The sequence below is a fragment of the Equus quagga genome, unplaced genomic scaffold (genome assembly GCF_021613505.1).
Source record: "Equus quagga isolate Etosha38 unplaced genomic scaffold, UCLA_HA_Equagga_1.0 73442_RagTag, whole genome shotgun sequence".
Taxonomy (NCBI): Eukaryota; Metazoa; Chordata; class Mammalia; order Perissodactyla; family Equidae; genus Equus; species Equus quagga.
This window is the reverse complement of record NW_025802777.1, coordinates 4,270,585-4,290,326: the sequence shown is the minus strand read 5'-3', so window position 1 is coordinate 4,290,326 and position 19,742 is coordinate 4,270,585. Positions and strand designations below refer to the sequence as shown.

Genomic DNA, 19,742 nt, shown 5'->3' with positions numbered 1-19,742 from the left:
CCTGTGTGTCCTTCATCTGGCTTCCCCTAGTGGTGACATCTTAGCTGCAGTACAGCATCAAAACCAGGAATATGGCACTGGTGCCTCTCTGTTGAGCAGACTACAGACTTTATTCAGTGTTTACTTTATTACTTTATTCAGTGTTTATACAGTGTTTATTCAGTGTTTTTTAAATCTTTCGATTGTGTGTTAAGAGCCATTCATTTGTGTGTTCAGAACAATTTTCAAGTGTGCACTGGTACCAAGTGCCCCCAGCAGCTGGCAGTGTTAAACCTCATGATAAACCAGCTAAGTGTCTAAGTCATGGGCTTGCTCATCTGATCTCAACTACTGCACGTGTTCACTCTACACACTTGTAAACACTCACACGATGCCATTTTAACGGGGAGAAATATATATCTAAGAATATTATTTTGATTAAAAAAAATCAGGAATGGAGACAGAGTTCTCTCCTCTAATGACATGGACTTGCCCTGACTGCCTCCCGAAGCCCCCAGGGTTCTTAAGCACAAGATGTCAAGATGTACGTCACCTGCTTGCTGACAGCTTGGGGTAGCACTCGGGACGCAGGATGGTGAATGCTGAAAAGACCATTAATTCATGCCTAAGATCCTACCTGTTGCTTCAGACCGCCTGTAGAGAAGGGACTTCATGGTCCCCTTCTCTGATGACCCAGGGGGGATGAGATGCTGAGGAGGAGAGAGGAGGCTTGTGAATGGTACCTGAGGAGTAAAGGAGGAAAGCAGGAGGTCACCTCAGCTTCTGGGCACACTCTAAGAAAGGAACTGCAGACTGGGGACATCATGAGAACTTTATGAAATGCTGGAAACACATCCTATTCATCCTTGTGTTGGTTTTCATCGAGGTAAAGTTATTTTAAGGTGTATTTTTTGCCAACTCAGTGGTCCTCTCCAGAATCTTTTCAGATCTCGACTACGTGCTTACCGTCTGTAAACCACCCCCCTTGGCTTCCTCCAAAATCCGTCTTGAGGAGAGTTGCTTTCTCAAGAGGCAGACGTTGCTTTAGGTCCTCGAGGAGCTGGCGAGTCTGGGCCTGGGTCCTGGTAGTGCTTGAACGTCTAGACAGCTCTGCTCTGGCCCCTGATCTCCAGCCATTCTGAGGCCAGCTGCCTTCCTCAGGTCACTCTGGGCTGGCCCTCGGCTTCCTTCCATACCAGACACCTGTCCTAACTCCCCACTGCCTCACACTCACCACGGCCGACACCTGTCCTTAGTCCTGGCCGTGAGCCACGTCAGCAGCCTGCTTCCTGGCCAAGTCCCCAACAAAAACAGCTGCTGGTGAAGGTTCTAAGACTTCCCACTTCGGAGGCTTCCCTTGACTAACTTTCTTAGAAGAACAGCAAGGTAACATGATTTTCAGTTGTAGCTTCGTCAAGTCAATGGTTCCGACACTGTCTTAAGATCTTGCAAGAGTTTGGCTTACTTGACCATGTAATTATAATTATCTTAAAAAAAAACCTTTTGCCAATATAATGGTTTGCCAACCGTAAAAGTCAATTTAAGCATTGTGTGTAGATGACTTTTTAAAAAAATTATTTTGTTGAGGTCATATTGGTTTATAACATTGTGTAAATTTCAGGTGTACATTATTACATATCAGTTTCTGTATAGACCGCATTGTGCTCACCACCATAGTCTAGTTTTTATCCGTCACCATGCCTTTGTGCCCCTTTACCCCTTTCACCCTCCCCCCAACCCCTTCCCCTCTGGTAACCATTAATCTGTTCTCCTTATCCACGTGTTTGTTTATCTTCCACATATGAGTGAAATCATGCAGTGTTTGCCTTTCTCAGTCTGGCTTACTTTGCTTAGCATAATACCCTCAAGTTCCATCCATGTATGTTGTTGCAAATGGCACAATTTTGTATTTTTCATGGCTGAGTAGTATTCCATTGTGTATATGTACCACATCTTCTTTATGCATTCATCCATTGATGGGCACTTGGGTTGCTTGCATGTCTATTGTGAACAATGCTGCAATGAATATAGGGATGCATAAATCTCTGGATCATTGATTTCAAGTTCTTTGGATAAATATCCAGTAGTGTGATAGCTGGATCATATGGCATTTCTACTTTTAATTTTTTGAGAAATCTCCGTCCTGTTTTCTTTAGTGGCTGCACTAGTTTGCATTCCCACCAGCAGTGTATGAGGGTTCCCTTTTCTCCACATCCTCTCCAACGTTTGTTATTTCTTGTCTTGTTAATTATAGCTATTCTGACGGGTGTGAGGGGCTATCTCGTTGTAGTTTTGGTTTGTATTTCCCTAGTAATCAGTGATGTTGAACATCTTTTCATGTGCCTGTTGGCCATCTGTATATCTTCTTTGGAAAAATATCTGTTCATACCCTCCGCCCATTTTTTGATTGGGTTGTTTGATTTTTTGTTGTTGTTGAGTTGTGTGAGTTCTTTATATATTTTGGAAATTAACCCTTTGTCAAGTATATGATTTGCAAATATTTTCTCCGAGTTGGTGGGTTGTCTTTTCATTTTGTTGATGATTTCCTTTCCTTGCAGGAGCTTTTTAGTCTGATGTAGTCCTATTTGTTTATTTTTTCTTTTGTTTCTCTTTCTTGAGTAGACAAGGTATTCAAAAAGATACTGCTAAGACTGATGTCAAAGAGTGTACTACCTACATTTTCCTTTAGGAGTTTGATGGTTTCAGGTCCTACATTCAAGTCTTTAATCCACTTTGAGTTAATTTTTGGGTATTGTGTAAGATAATGGTCTACTTTCATTCTTTTGTTTGTGGCTGTCCAGTTTTCCCAACATTATTTATTGAAGAGACTTTCCTTTCTCCATGGTATGTTCTTGGCTCCTTTGTTGAAGATTAGCTGTCCGTAGGTGTGTGATTTTATTTCTGGGCTTTTGATTCTGTTCCATTGATCTGTGTGTCTGTTTTTCTGCTAGTACCATGCTGTTTTGATTACTACAGCTTTGTAGTATATTTTGAAGTCAGGGATTACCATACCTCCAGCTTTGTTCTTTTTTCTCAGGATTGCTTTGGCTATTCAGGATCTTTTGTTGTTCCATATAAATTTTGGACTCTTTGCTCTGTTTCTGTGAAGAACGTCACTGGGATTCTGACTAGGATTGCATTGAATCTGTAGATTGCTTTAGGTAGTATGGACATTTTAACAATGTTTGTCCTGCCAATCCTTATTCATGGAATATCTTTTCACTTCTTTATGTCTTCTTCGATTTCTTTCAATAATGTCTTATAGCTTTCATTGTATGGGTCTTTTACCTCCGTGGTTAAATTTATTCCTTGGTATTTTATTCTTTTTGTTGTGATTGTCAATGGGATTGTATTCTTAACTTATCTTTCCACTAGTTCATTTTTAGTGTATAGAAATGCAACTGATTTTTGTGTTGATTTTGTACTCTGCAGCTTTGCTGTAGTTGCTGGTTATTTCTAATAGTTTTCTGGTGGATTCTTTAGGGTTTTCTGTATATGCAATCATGTCATCTGCAAACAGTGAGTTTTACTTCTTTGTTTCCAATTTGGATGCTTTTATTTCTTTTTCTTGCCTACTTTCTCTGGCTAAAACTTCCAGTACTATGTTGAATAAGAGTGGCAGGAGTGGGCACCCTTGTCTTGTTCCTGTTGTCAGAGGAATAGCTTTCAGCTTTTCACTGTTAAGTATGATACTAGCTGTGGGTTTGTCACATATGGCCTTTATTATGTTGAGGTAATTTCCTTCTATCCCTATTTTATTGTGAGTTTTTTTTTTTATCATAAATGGATGTTGGATCTTGTCAAATGCTTTCTCTACATCTGTTGAGATGATCACGTGATTTTTATTCCTCATTTTGTGATGTATCACACTGATTGATTTGTGGATGTTGAATTATCCCTGTGTCCCTGGAATAAATTCCACTTGATCATGGTGTAAGATTCTTTTAATGTATTGTTGTGTTCTATTTACTAGTATTTTGTTGGGAATTTTTGCGTCTATGTTCATCAGTGATATCGGCCTATAGTTTTCCTTTTTTGTGTTGTCTTTGTCTGGTTTTGGTATCAGGGTAATGTTGGCTTCATAGAATGAGTTAGGAAGCGTCCTGTCCTCTCAATATCTTGGAACAGTTTGAGAAGGATAGGTATTAAATCTTTAAAAGTGTAATAGAATTCACCAGAGAAACTGTGTGGTCCTGGACTTTTGTTTTTTGGGAAGTTTTTGATTACTGTTTCAGTCTCCTTACTTGTGATTGGTCTCTTCAAATTCTCTATTTCTTCTTGATTCACTTTTGGGAGGTTGTAAGATTCTAAGAATTTATCCAATTCTTCTAGGTTATCCAATTTGTTGGCATATAGCTTTTCATAGTAGTCTCTTATAATCCTTTGCATTTCTGTGGTATCTGTTATAATTTCTCCTCTTTCATTTTTAATTTTATTTATTTGAGTCTTCGCTCTTTTTTTCTTAGTGAGTCTGGCTAAGGGTTTGTCAATTTTATTTATCTTCTCAAAGAACCAGCTCTTAGTTTCATTGATCCTTTCTATTGTTTTTTCAGTCTCTATTTCATTTTTTTCTCCTCTGATTTTTATTACTTCCCTCCTTCTACTGACTTTGGGCTTTGTTCTTCTTTTTCTAGTTCTGTTAGGTGTAGTTTAAGATTACTTTGAGATTTTTCGTGTTTGTTGAGGTAGACCTGTATTGCTATATTGCTGTATTGCTATAAATTTCCCTCTTAGTACTTCTTTTGCTGCATCCCATGAGTTGGTATGTTGTGTTCCCATTTTCATTTGTCTCCAGGTATCTTTTTTTGATTTCTTCATTGTTCCGATGTTTGTTCAGTAGTGTGTTGTTTAGTCTCCACATATTTGTGACTCTCCCAGCTTTTTTCTTGTAGCTGATTTCTAGTTTCATAGCATTGTGGTTGGAAAAGATGCTTGATATGATTTAAGTCTTCTTAAGTTTATTGAAGCTTGCTGTGTTTCCCAACATTTGGTCTATCTTTGAGAATGTTCCATGTGCACTTGTGAATCATGTATATTCTGCTGTTTTTGGATGGAATGCTCTATATATCTATTAAATCCATCTTCTCTAGTGTTTCATTTAAGGTCACTGTTTCCTAGTTAACTTTCTGTCTGGATGATCTATCCAGTGTTGTAAGGGGGGTGTTTAGGTCCCCTACTATTATTGTATTGGTGTCAGTTTCTCCCTTAGGTCTGTTAATAGTTGCCTCATATACTTTGGTGCTCCTGTGTTAGTTGCATCTGTATTAATAAGTGTTATGTCTTCTTGGTGGAATGTCCCTTTTATCATTATATAGTGCACATCTTTGTCTCTTATTATCTTTTTTATCTTGAAGTCTGCTTTGTCTGATGTAAATATGGCTACACTTGCTTTCTTTTGCTTGGAGTATTATCTTACATCCCTTCACTCTGAGCCTATGTTTGTCTTTAGAGCTGAGATGTATTTCCTGGAGGCAACATGTTGTTGGATCTTGTTTTTTAATCCATCCAGCCATTCTGTATCTTTTGATGGGTGAGTTCAATCCATTTACCTTCAGAGTGATTCTTCATATATGAGGGCTTAGTACCCCTGCTTTATCTCTTGTTTTCTGGTTGTTCTATATTTCTGTTGTTTCTTTTTCCATGTATTTCTGTTTGCCATTTCTGTGAGGTTTTCTCAGTTTTCTCTTTATTTATGATTTGTGACTCTGTTCTGATTTTCTGTTTTGTGGTTACTATGAGGTTTGTATAAAAGATCTCATAGATAAGATAGTCCTTTTTCTGGTAGCCTCTTATCATGTTAGCCTATGCAGGCTCCATCCTTTTCCTTTTCCTCCTCTATGTTTTTGTTGTCACAAATTATTCTTATTTGTGTTGTGAGTTTGTGACCAAATCGAAGTGTTTATAGTTATTTTTGATGCTTTCCTTCCCTTTATCCTTTCCATTATAATTAAGTGTTTGCTAACCTATTCTGATATAGAGCTGTGATTTTCTGATTTTGTCTGTCTCTTTGTCTCTTTGCTCAAAGCTCTGTAAATCTTTGCTTTTTTGTTTTGGGTAGGAGGGCACCCTTCAACATTTCTTGTAGGGCAGGTCTAGTGGCAATTTCCTTGGCTTTTGTTTGTTTGGGAAAGCTTTTATTTCTCTGTCATATCTGAAGAGTAATTTTGCTGGATAGAATATTTTCAGCTGGTAGTTTTTGTCTTTCAGTATTTTGAATATACCATTCCACTCTCTCCCAGCCTGTAAGGTTTCTGCTGGGAAAGCTGCTGAAAGCCTGATGGGGGTTCCTTTGTAGCTTATTTTCTTCCATCTTGCTACTCTTAATATTTTTTCTTTGTCATTGAATTTTGATAGTTTTAATATTATATGCCTTGGAGAACTTTTTGCATTGATGTAATTAGGAGTTCTATTAGCTTCATGTATTTGTATGTCTAGTTCCTTTCCCAGGTTTGAGAAGTTCTGAGCTATTATTTCTTGGAATAAGCTCTCTGCTCCTTTCTCCCTCACTTCTCCCACGGGGATACCTATAATCCTTATGTTACTTTTCCTAATTGAGTCATATATTTCTCAAAGAGTTTCTTTATTAAAAAAAAATTTAGTTCTCTCTCCTTCACCTGAATCATTTCTTTATTTCTGTCTTTGAGGTCACTAATTCTCTCCTCCATAAGGTCTGCTCTATTTTTTATGCTTTCTACATTATTTTTTTTATCTCATTGATTATATTCTTCATCTCCAGAATTTCTTTCTTTTTTTTTTTTAGAGCTTCAATCTCTTTGGTGAAATATTCCTTCTACTCATTAATTTTATTCCTGAGCTCATTGAACTGTTTTCCTGAGTTTTCTTGTAACCTGTTGAGTTTCTTTGTGACAGCTATTTTGCATTCTCTATCATTTAGATTGTAATCTTCTGTGACTTCTGGTTTGGTTTCTGGAGAGTTGTCATTTTCCTTCTGTTCTGCAGTGTTACTGTAGTTCTTCACAGTGTTTGATGAATTGATCCTCTGCTGGCGCATTTCTGGTAGTAATCACCTTCTCTTGTTTGCGTATGGCTTTGGTTACTTTTATTCTGGTCACCTGGCTCTCATGTTCCTCCACTGACTCTCCATGGACTCGGATGCTGTTGTCCCATGCACCACCTGTGTTGCTGTTCCTGTTGTCTGTGGGTGCTGGTTGCACTGTTGCTGGGGGTACTGGGTTCACAAGTGCCGCTGTCACCGGTGGGGGCCTGGGGACCTGGGGACTTGTATGCAGCCCTCACTGCCAGTGGAGTTAGTGTCAGAGGTGCCTGTACTGGGGGCTGGGTGCTCCTGCCCTGTCTGCTCACAGTTGTGTGGGTCTTGCTACTCCCTTTGCTGCTGCCCTACTAACCATCATGGGGTGGGCCTGCCACTGTGCTGCTGCCACTACCCCTCAGGCATCCACCTGCATGTGGGGCCACTGCCCTGGGGTGTTTTTGTGAACACATGCACAGGGCTGCTGCTGACCACTACTGCTGCCCTGGGCATGTTTGTGTGAGCATGGGCCTGTCCCCAGTTGCTACCACCACTTGGGCATTTGTGTGCAAGCTATTGCCACCTCTTGGGTGTATGTACATGTGTGGCTGCTACCACCCTGCTGGTGTTCAGGTGCGTGGGATTGGGCTGCCCTCACCTCCACTCAGTCTCATGGGCTGCTACAGGAGGATCTGCATCCTGGATTGCTGCCACCAGGGGTGAGGGAGGGGGCTGCTTCCCTAGTTCCACTGCTTCCTCGGGGTCCAGTCCACCCATCATCAGATATATAACTGCCTGGATCTCTTAGGCATCCTGTTGTGCCATGTAGGGAATCCTCTCTTGGTCAGTGGATGCCTGTTTGGCTGTGATTTAGAGGGGAGAGACAAAGGGAAGCTCTCACTCCACCATGATGCTGACATTACTTGTAGATGACTTTTAAAGATCTGCCTAATTCTGATACTTTATAATTCTGTGAGCCAAGGATGAAAGTTTAAGTTCTTGCTTACTTAATATATCCCACCTCCTCCTAAGAGGGACTTGAGGCAGGAGTAGGATACATAAATGCATTCACTGAACATTTTATTGACAGATTGAGTGCTGCCACATGCCAGGCAGAAGTCCAGAGACTGAGGGTGGAGCAATGAAAATGGCAAAGTCCCTGCTCCCTCAGGGAGCTAGTAGAGCTGGTGATGGTAATATCCAAGGTTCTTCAAAGCTTACTTGACCATTTGAGGCTTATAAGTTCTCTGAGCAATTACTTTCTCTCTTTAACGTCTCTTTCAAGAAATTCAGGTCAGTTCAGATATTGATAAAGAGTCCTAGGTCCCTTGGTAATTGCTGCTAGCTAACCTGTAAAAGTTGAGACTGGCACTTATTTCTGTAAAACCCACTACTGCCCTCCAGGCTAGCTCTAAGGATAACCCCGTTTTTTATAGTGCATATCTTGTTAATGCATTTGTTTCAGCTGAATACAGTTAATACAAATAATTGGATCAAGAAAATGTGAAACTCTATGTAGTTGATAGTTCTATGTTGCGTATTGTGAATTTTAATTTGATCTCAAGTGGATAAGAAGAAAATTAATGTTTTTTGATATCCAAGAGTTAATATCAGATTTTGTATGTTCATTTATCCAGTCACTTAACACATGTTTTGAGCTTACACCTTGGTTCCAGACAGTGGCTAGGTCCTGGAGATCCAAAAATGAATAAAACACAGGTTGTGCCCCAGGGAGTACACAGACTAGTCAGGGAGACAAGTAAGTAAATGATGATTATGGGAGCAGATAAGGGGGTCCCCTAACTCAGCCTGATGAGTCAGGAAAGTCTTCCTTGAAAACAGTATTTTAAGCAGTGTCCTGGAAGGTGTGGCTAATGTGCAAAAATTGCATGTGATCCATATGGCTGAAATAAAGACTGTTGAGGCTAGAGAGGCAAACAGAGGCCAGATTGTGATGACCTTTCAGCCATTCTAAGGATTATGGATTAATCTTGAAAGGATGGAAGTTTTTAAACACAAGGGTAGCATGGGATGGTTTCTTGTCTTTTAGAACACTATCTCTGGCTACAATGTGGGGAACAAGTTGGAGATGAGGAATACTAGAGGTAACATAACCCTGATGAAAGAAGGTGGTGGTCATGGCAGGGGAGGGACAAGGCATGAGCAGAATTAGGCAATATTAAAGAGGTACAGTCAACACTTCGCTGAGAAACCAACTGCTGAATCTTGCAACAAGTGCAGGACTCTCTTTTCCTGGACATTGTTTTAGCACTAAAACTTGGTGTGTTGCCAGTGGTGTTTAATGTAAGGATTAGTCTGGAGATTCTCGTTGCTGGGAGAACCTCTTGGGCTGACTCAGCCTTGACCAGCTGGATCAGACTTTCATGTTCTGCATTTTCTATGCCAACCTCAGAGATCTGAGAGTATTGTTCTGGAACTGGCCAAGAACAGGAGGCTGGGCCAGGGAATGCGGCAGTGTGGTGGGTCCTCTATCACTGGCCTTCCATGATTTTGCCTTTTCTGTTACTAATCTTGAGAGGCAGCATGGTGGAGTAGGAAGGATACTCAATTAGGAACCAGGAGCCTTGAAGCAAGTCCTGACTGTGTTGCTTACTTCTCCTGTGACTTTTGGCCAATTGCTTAACTTTGTGGTCTTGGTGTCCTCGTCTGTCCAAAGAAGGGACTGGGTGATAGCATATACTCAGCTGCAAGATTGCTCTCCATGCCCGCAGTCCAAGATGCCACGAGCTCACTGCCTGAGTTGCAAGGCCTTCGGAAGTTTTAGGGCCTGCTCTTTAGAACTGCATCTCTCCACTTCATTAAAGCAGTTGTGGTACTCTGCTCCCAGAAAGCTTTATCTTAGGGCCATTTTGGGAAGGGATGGAAAAGCTCCTATTTCCTTGCATTTTTAGGAGATATAGTCTAGTTCTGTTTCTTTGATCTGAGGAAATAGAAATTCCAGTGGGTTGGCCGAGTGGAGACCTGTTTGAGCCTGCGATGGTCTCACCCTCTCTTACCTTGCAAGTTTCTCTCTTTAACCGTAAATCTGTGTTTAAATAATACATGGTTCAGAAATGTCATCATTTTGTTCTGATGGAGGAAAGTTTTTGATCTACTTTTATTAATAGGTTCAAAGCTGAAATAAAGGCATACTTATAAGGACATAAAGGTAGAAAAGATAGAGTTTTGTTCCAGTTTTCTAACTGCTTACATATATGGTCTGAATTTTACTGGATCTCTCTATAGATCTGCAATATGCTTTAGATATAGAGAAAGAATTAAACGTAGAATTAAGCAGTAGTATTAAATAAGTTTATTGTCTCAGGCATATGAGTGATGGAAAAATGTCTTAATCTCATAATATTCCAAGAGCTTGAGATATAATGCATGAAATAAGTAGGCATTGCTGAGTTATCGTATCTTTGCTATACATATATTTTATCGATAAATAATGTATTTCATTTTGATGAACATGCATTTATTATAGTTCACTTAATTTTTAGATTCAACTTAATATTTATGTGAATTTATATTTTTTCTTTAATTTTTACTTTGGAACTAAGGAAGAAGAGGCAGAGACAGCAACGGAAGAGGTACAGTAACATATTTAACAGTTGCACTTAATAAAAACACCTTTGACGTGAGAGAATTGCAGCTTTAGCCACATTCTCCTTGTTCTTCATGGTATAAAGAAGCTGATGCAACCCACGCTCCCAGAATATCCTCCTTTAGACTGCTGAGAAGACAAATAAAATAAGTTGGAGACAGATAAATTTATCAAAGGGAGGTGGGTAGAGAAATAGGGCTTGGCTATGGATTTTTTTCTGAGCCTCCTATGGTGAAGGTGTCTTCAGTGACGTCCGACCACGTGGGGCCAGGTCACTAGGTAGAGACTTCTTCTCCATTCCTCCTTCCCACCCCATTGAATAGCACACAGTTTATGCAGCTTGCATGGTGCTTGGTGGTGGTGTTATGGTCACCTCCTGTTCACATCATTGGTGCGGGAGTGATTCCCTCTTTACGGTTATGGGGCTGGTTGATACACAACACCTGACAGTGGATAGATGGGATTGGCAGTCGTTTATTAGTCACATATTCTCAAAGCCCAGGGGAGGAGGACATCTGCACAGTTCAGGGCCACACGAGGATTGTGCTTGGGAACAGCATGAACAACCAGAGATGACAGGAGGCAGGCTTTGTAGGAACAAGAGGATGAGGTGTCCCCTGGTTCCCAAGGAGGATGTGATAGGCTTGTTTGAATACTTCCGAGGGGTACGCAGGCACTGTGCCTAGTCCCTTGTTGAGAAGGGTTGGTCCTATAGGAGACCTAATCTGCAGGAGCAGAGTGGGAGGGGAACTAGTGATTAAGCCATTTCAGGCCTTCCTGATTTTACCAGATGTCAGGGCAGCACACAATATTGAGTCTTAATTTTAGGTCTTGCATCTTTTAGGTCTTAGACACCATGAAGTTTAAACATGCAGCTCATTATTAAGTCTCTGGAAGATGTATGACATTAAGAAACCCCACGGTTCCAGGGTTTCTGGTGGCGATCTATCCAGAGAGAGCATTATTGATTTGGGAAGAACTTTGAACCTGCCTCCCCAACTTGAGGTTATATTAGAACAGTGGTTCTCATCCCCTGTGTGTGTGTGCATTAGAATCACCCGTGGTGTTTTTGGACCCTCCAGAAGCCTGCCTCCATCAGCCGGTGAATCAGACCCTCCAGGACTGGGCGCTGGCACGCCTTCAGGTTGTCTGATGGAGCTGAGGTTGAGAGCCTTCATTTTAGGAGCCAGGACTGACAGGCATGAGAGATCATATCGAGATGCATCAGCCTTCACTTCCTGTTTGGGGCTTAGCCTTCCTCTTTGCTGTCCCTACAATGGCCATGAGAGGAAACACTAGCAACAAGAAAGAAAAGACTATAAAAAGAATTCAAATTAGGAATGTAAAAGAAACATATATATTCACAAAGATGAAGAATTTAAGAAAGAAATGTCTTAAGTGAATAAGGGCAGAATAAGAAGAACTGAAATAGAAGAGAAGCAGGATAAAAGGTTAAGGAGTATACAAAATTAGAAGAACCTATTCAAAAATTGTGAGTGCTGAGTACGTAAGATTTAAAAGTGCAATTATAACATTAAAAGAAAAATTAGAAAACAATACTAAGGATAAAATTTAAAGCAATAAAATTTCTCCTCGCGTGTAATTTAAACTGTCGTTGGACTGGCTGATGTGTTTGTTTATAGAGTCTATGCTTAAATAATAACCAACATCCCCAGTGCAGAAGAAGACCTCCTACGCCTTCTTTGGAACTGGAGGTTGTTTGACCAATTGAAGAAGTCAGTTAAAGTGGTAAATCATGATAACGTAGGGGCCTTAAACATTTAGACTTGAAATATGTAAACGTATATATACTGCCAATTTTTTTGATGCTAGACAAAGACCTTTTCACCAGAGTCCGATGATTAGAATTACCTATTGTCTTTCTAACATAAACATAGTCATTTGTCCATCTAGAAATTCCAGTTCTGGTTTCTTTAAAATAGAGCAGAAGTTTAAAGACACCTGCAAAGCAGTCTGGCTACATAATCTCTCCAAATTTTATGAGCCTTCCCTGTCACCCAACTTTTTTGGCACCTCATTTGATGACAAGTTTTTAAGGTGACTTACATGTATTGGGTTTTCCCCAAGTATTGCATTAAGTTTACATAGAAAAAAACGTTCTTTTCATGTTCATATTTACTGATTTCCATGCTGTTTATTTAAGTTATGCAATTCCAATGGGACACAAATGTGGGAACTTACATAACCCACGCTGGTAAATGAAGAATTCGGTGGGTCGTGATGCCAGACCTGCCAGTTGCAAGTGCTCACCCTGCTCTGGTTATCCATCAGCATAATTTAAGAGAGAGAATACAGACTCTAGCAGGGGTTCTCAAAGTGGGGTTCCTAGAGCAGCAGCATCAACTTCACCTGGGAACCCCTAGAAATACACATTTTCAGGCCTGCTCCCAGATGTCAGGAATCAGAAACTCTGAGGTGGAGCCCAGCAGACTGTATTTTCACAAGCCCGTCAGGTGGCTGTGGTGCTCTGTCAAGTCTGAGAACCACTGGATTAGAACCTACATTCTAGGTGATCCGATGCATTGTCAAATGGAGGTCGATTACAAGGACTCCTCCTGTTTTGCTGCTCGTCATAGAAAGTCCATCTAATTTCAAAGACAATAACGTTTACTTTACATTAAGAACCTGTGTTTGGTTAAAAAAGAAAGCCCTTGATTTTCTTTTGGTGATTGAAATGAGTAATGGGAAATAAGCAGGGAGAGAGAGCAAATGCAGAGATGGAGGGAGCTCTTAAACTCCGTTTCAGTTTTCACAAAGGAGTCCTCTCTTTCCCATTCCTTTCCTGCATATTGAAACATTCCAACTTCAAAGAATGATCTTTTTCTTGTTTGAGAAATTTTGTTTTGCTTCCTAATAGGGATTGGGGAGGATTCATTATAAAGAGCTTTATGGTAATTTTCATTAATTCAGCACTGCAAGATCAGCATGCTATTTTCGTATGGCTCACAGGGTGGAAGAGGCGTTACATGTCAAAATGAAGCAGAATTGAGATTCTCACTCGGCTGTTTGCCTGTTGAATCTGCTGTTTATCAGTTGGGATGTGGGGAGTTTTAAATTTAAACCCTAATAGGGACCTAATCATGGGAATGTGTAGATGAATCAGTTCAGAGAATGTTAGTGAATTCTAAGGGCGGGTCCAAAGTGACATTCTTGGATTCCCTCCCCTCAGCTAAATCTGTTCCTTTCATTGTAATCAAGAGTTTTAAGAATGTTGTTTTTGAACATTTTTGAATTAATCATTTTAAAATACTAATCAGAGAGCTAAATTAAAATGGAGAGCTCAAGGGTAGGGAGAATAATTTACCAAAAGTCACATGTATTATCTGGGTGTTTCTGTGGATGGTCATCAACATTAAAGAGGGTCCCAAATGTCAAAAGAAACCCCCCAAAGAAACTTCTGTTGATTTTTGAAATTACAAAATAATTCATGATCTTTATAGAAAATACAGATGAAAGAAGAAAATAAAAATAGCTTCTAACCCTGTTACCCAGAGATAACCACTAACTGCACACGCACACGCACACGTCATGCACGCACTCACACACACATAGTCATCAAACCTTGCTGAATACTCTTCTGTAATCTACTTTTTTTGTGTAGTCTATCTATATTTTTTTGGGAGTGGCAGTAAGTATAGATCTACTTCATTATGTAATGTTACTTATCAAACTAATCCCTATTCTCAGACCTAAAGATTATTTCTAGCTTACTTTATGCTGTGATTTTTCATTATCTATAAGTTATAGCCTTCCAATAATTCTTTCTTTAGTTTCTTTCTTGTCAGGCAAGCTTCTGTTTCTAAAAATCTCATTTTTATGCATAAAAATAAGACAAACATACTATTAATTTGGAAGTAATTTTAGATTAAATGTATATGTTGCCGATAACTTTGGCTTGAAGAAATTAGCTAGTTCTAACAAAATATCGCCAGCTTGTAAATTTAAAAGCTTCCTCCCTTCTGAGAAAATTCTATTTGCTGAGATTCTTTTTGTATTTTATTCTTCTAACTGCCTTCTGAATTGTTTGAAGATGATTTGATGACAGTGATCTGTTAATATGAGCAAAGACTGTATGCTGAAGAGAAATCATGAAACTCGTTAGAATAACGTACTGCTCTGCATCACCAGTCCAGATTGCGGGCTCTGTGTTCAGAAAGATGATGTCTGTGTGTGGCATGTATGTTGTGTGCATTGTTTTTGTTTGTTGTGTGTTGTATGTATGTTTTGTGTTGTATGCGTGTTATGTTGTATATGTGTTGTGTGTGTGTGTGTTGTGTTGTGTATGGTAGATGTGCTCTGTGTGTGTGTATTTGGTGTGTGTTGCATATATGTTATGTGTGGTGTGTTGTGTATGTGTTGGGTGTGTGTTGGGTGTGTGGTAGGTGTGTTGGGTAGGAGGTGTGGGAGGCCCTCAACTCTAGCCTGAGATTTTCTATCCCTTCCCTCACTGTGTCTGTTGACCCTTACACTTCTCGATAATAATGTAATTTTTGTTAAAATAAGACGAAAGAAGTAACCGAGGAGGGAGCAGAAGGGGACGGGGAGGAAGAGGAAGCTGAACAAGGAGAAGAGGAGGAGCCAGGAGAAGAAGAAGACGACTCTTAGGTCTTTTCATGCTCGATTTCTCCAACTTTTCCAGGTAGCTGCATAAATCTGGGGTTGAAAACCTGTTTATTACAGTGTGCGGTCTATATTACATTTCACTCGGTAATAGGAGAAGTGGATTCAAACGCAGGTCTATCGGTCTGTCTTCCCAAGGCCCTGGGACGCCCCTTTCTGGAATCACAGCGCTGGTGAACTCTGTCGGACCCTTTTCTTGTACACTAGGGCGTGGAAGGCTGTGATTGATATGATTTCCAAGAAAAAGTGTAGCTTTGGGGCCAGGAAGAGTTTGTTTTGTACCTATTTCGTCCTCTTTCTCTCTGTGACTGTCATTTAAGTGAAGGCACAGGAAATGTTCTGTTGTTAGCACCCTATTGCACAGACTCCTCTGCTGACCAGTGTACTTGCATATCTGCAGGGGAATGACAATCCACGCTCATAATGATGGCCATACATTACAGCCTGAAAATCACAAAGCTGGCTGTTGTTCATGAAGGAATATATGGCTGCTAGAGATTTAGTGATAAGTGCTTGATGGTACCTTTTCATTTATTCAATATTAACCGGAACACTCGTGTAGAAACGGCATGGAATAGGGGGAAGTCGCTTTAGGAACCTTGGACAAGTACGCTTGCTGCCTTGCAGTTGTAAACTTCTACTGACGATGAGAAATAATTAGGTGATTCTTAACAGTGTGGCAAGTGCCGTGTCAATATATTGATAATGATAGTGTCTAATGATAGTGGATATTGAGGACCTGGGGGACGTACTCAAATGTTGTGGGCCATACAGATAGATGGGATGTGTGACAACATCTAAAGATCATTATGTGCTATAAAAATAGCTGGTTTTACCAGACATTTAGCAAATAGCTATGTAAATGGTGTACTATTATTAATATTATTCAACTTTGCAACCAAATTTGAGGCAGCAGTTTATTCTCCAGGGCAGTGAAGTTTATAGTTTGCTCTGGTGCTATTGGGGTCCTTTTAAAAATTCAAATTCAAATTAAACATTTTGTTTTAGTCTCCTTACTGTCCATATTATGTCTCCGCTGGAACACACAGGACAGATTTTTGGGCTGTTGACATTGGGGAGGAGAGAAGGAGGAGAGAATGAGGGAATAAGCGTTGAAGCACACAGTAGGTCTCCAGCAAAGCTCTGTGATAAATCGGAGCCTGTCTGGTGAAGGTGGGCACAGGGCTCAGTTGGAGAAGGAAAAAGAACCCCCCCGCCCCGTGCTTTGTGAAGATTGGCACCGCACTGCTCTGTGTCCCGAAGACCAACTCAAATAGTGTGACTCTCCCCACTTATATACTTAACACTTGTAACTAGAAAGCTAATATAAGAAAAACAATTAATGTATTTTTAGGAAATCGCTTTTTAGGAGCTGGTGAGAGTAGCCATCACAATTTATTACTGGGCCATGAAAGTTTCATCGTTCATTTATTTAAATTACAGAGCAAAGTCCAGCCCGTCGTTTGATGTTTTCGTAGGTGGTCTCTTTCACGTTCTGGACACAGAGACCTCTACTTTAAGGCCCAATGAGGGGCTGGTCCCATGGCCGAGGGGTTAAGTTTGCGCTCTGCTTTGACGGTGCCTGGGGTTCGCCGATTTGAATCCTGGGCACGGACCTGCACAGTGCTCATCAAGCCATTCTGCGGTGGCATCCCACATAGAGGAACTAGAATGACCTACAACTGGGATATGTACTGGGGCTTTGGGGAGAAAAAAAAAGGAGGAAGATTGGTAACAGTAGTTAGCTCAGGACCAATCTTCCTCACCAAAAAAAGCATTAAAAAAAGAAAAGAAACTAGATTAAAAAATAATAATTTTTAAAAAAGCCTAATGATGGTTATTTTGGAAGTGATCTCATTTATTTCGTTTTAAGTCTTTTTCTGTTGTTACTATTGAGAAGTCTGTCGTCAGTCAAATTAGTGTCCCTAATCCCATATCTAAGGAATGGGTTGGGACCCATTTTTGAAAAAGAAAATCGGCAAGTTTACTTTTAGAAATTCTATCTGAAGAATGGTGGAAAAGGAAAATATGCTGATATTTACCCTTATACCAAAACACCCCCAAACAGTAAAGGACTCATAGGTACTGTTTAAATCCGTTTCTATTCATGTTGCTTGTCAAGTTCTTTAAAAATTATGCAATTTTAAATGTTAGAAACCAATGTGACCCCAATAAAAAAAATTATGCAGTTTTAATGTGGTAATTATAACAAAATGCTGCTTGTGGAATGGCACAGCTTAGAATCCTTCATGTGGCCAGATGGCTTTATAGGCTGCCTTAAAAAAAAAGGGCAAATATGGCTGTGCCTGCACCTTTTGCCTGTTTCTCTGATGCCTTCTAGTTTGGAAGCCAGTCCATAGCGGTTTGTTGTGAGGCCAAAGTGCCTGCCAGTGAAGGAGTGAATCAGACCCCTGACCCCGGAACACAGTCCATATCCTTGAAAATGCAACATGGCAGTGCAATCAGGCATTCAGCAAAGCATCCAGCTTCCACAGACAAATCCATCTCATAGCTCATGAATATGCCAGGCATTTTATTTGAAAAAATAGTGTTAGGGAGAACATGGCAATGAATAGAACTATGAAAGAATTCTCATTTCCCGTGTTTGAAATTGATGCTAAGTTGATGCCCTGGGAGAAATATATATATAGTGTGAGACTGAATTCTACTTCCCAAAGGGCTGCTACTTAATTCACTGTCCTCTAGAGTAGCGATGGCCAATGAAAATTTCCTCCTCCAGGACTAAGCTGTAAGTCCAGCCTCTCCGTTTTCTGTGAAGATGCAGTGGGGAAACAAGAATCGGAGAGGCTGACTCTCTTAAGGAGTTTATATGTGCTGGTTCGGAGAAAGGATATAAACCTGGTCTGGTTTTCCACAAGAAAAGTTTAATTTCCTTTCTTTACACTTAGGAACAAACGATGAGTAGTGATTTATAGAATAAAAGGCAATACTTCCTGTCGACGAAAATAATCCATAACCAATCTATAAATGAAAATTTGGGTGAGTTTATTCTGAGCTTAAATTTTAGGATTATAACCCAGGAGAGTCTTTCCACAAAGGAACAGAGTACTCCAAAGAAGTGGGGGTATAAGGGTGGTTATATACCCTCAAAGAGGGTGTTTCACATAGGATTGAAATGTCCCTCCCACAATAGTCACAAGATTGCCCTGTTGGCACAGCGCTTGATGGGCACAGCAGGTAGTGGGTCTGCTATCTTGGTGGGCGGTAGCAGGAGGCAAGTCTATTGTCTCCAGCTGGGTGGTCACAGGTGAGCGCAGCAATCAGCTTCTAGCCTAAGGAAAGATGCTTAATCCTTAAGGAGACGCCAACGTTAGGAGGGGGAGGGAAGTTGCACCTTTATCTCAAGGGCCTTTTGCTCTTGCCATAGGGAATCTCTAAAGCAGATATACAATGCATGCTCAATGGCCTTGGTCAGGCCCTTTTGGAAAGACAAGGTCAGGCCGAATTAGGTTTACATCAAATGGCTTCCTCATATATTCCAATATATCCTATTACTTGCCATTTTTATTTGTCATTCCCTATATCGCATGTTAAATAATGAATATTGTGGTAAACATTCTCTATCTCTCTGTAACAGTCTTTTCCCTAATATTTTCTCTTTCTTTTAGAAAACCCAAGGCATGAAGCAACATTTCAACTATCTCCCCACAAACCAAACTCAACCAAATGCTTTGGCCCAAAGCTAGCACCCTTCTCTCAGCACATCCGGGGTTCACCGAGGAATTGTACTATCTGACATGGTTAGATGTACACCGATATATCTACTTAATTATATCAACACGAAATTAAATGTGAAGACGACACATACATACCTTCATGTGCCTGACATTTCTGGCCTTTGCTTATTATTTTTATTTGCTCTGCATGAATAGACCTTCTTACTAATACCCTGAAAAAAGTGATTTCAAAGTAGAGAACTTCTCTTTGTGATATGACAAAAGTATTTCTTTGTATGTGCCTTATGCTCCTTGTCTCAGAATTAGCTTTGCAAACGAAGGGCTTTCCAGAGAATAGTCATACCAATAAAGATTAATAGCAAATATCTTGTCCCAAAGAGCATTATTTCTGTATTTATAGTCCCTTCTTTTTAGATGCCCGGACTCAATCTGTCTGTGGCCACGTCTGAATCCTCAGCGGAACTTCTGGCTGCATTGGACGGATGCTTTTGGTTGCCCTGATTATTTGGTCCACGTTTTCAAATGACGCTGATCATCTTGTTACGTCATGTTTTGTGTCACACACACCACTGTGTGCATGATCTTTGAAGCCTTATCGAAATGTAACTCTGTCACCCACATGTGTAGGGATGATGGTAAAGATGAAGAAATTTGCCACCCAATGCCGTTTGCATATTTCTGAGCTGAAGGGAGTGGCTGCTTCGGTTCCTTCTGCCCTTGATTGATTTGCAGCCTCGCTGCTACATGGAGAGCCCGTTACTGTAATTTTGCCTCCTGATGCAGAGTGTCTGTTCACCAAGAGCCGGTCCAGCCCCGAGGACTTGTT

At 40.4% G+C, this 19,742-nt stretch overlaps 1 protein-coding gene across 1 annotated transcript in view; it reads left to right on the top strand.

Moving 5' to 3' along the window:
* LOC124234320 (SH3 domain-binding glutamic acid-rich protein-like) overlaps nt 1–19,281 on the top strand; it is a 49,234-nt gene extending 29,953 nt beyond the window's left edge. The window contains exons 6-8 of the mRNA XM_046651635.1: nt 10,534–10,563; nt 15,102–15,237; nt 18,848–19,281. Coding sequence (XP_046507591.1) covers nt 10,534–10,563; nt 15,102–15,203 — 132 coding nt within the window. The 3' untranslated portion in view covers nt 15,204–15,237; nt 18,848–19,281. The remainder of the gene's footprint in view (nt 1–10,533; nt 10,564–15,101; nt 15,238–18,847) is intronic.
* Nucleotides 19,282–19,742: the final 461 nt, after the last annotated feature.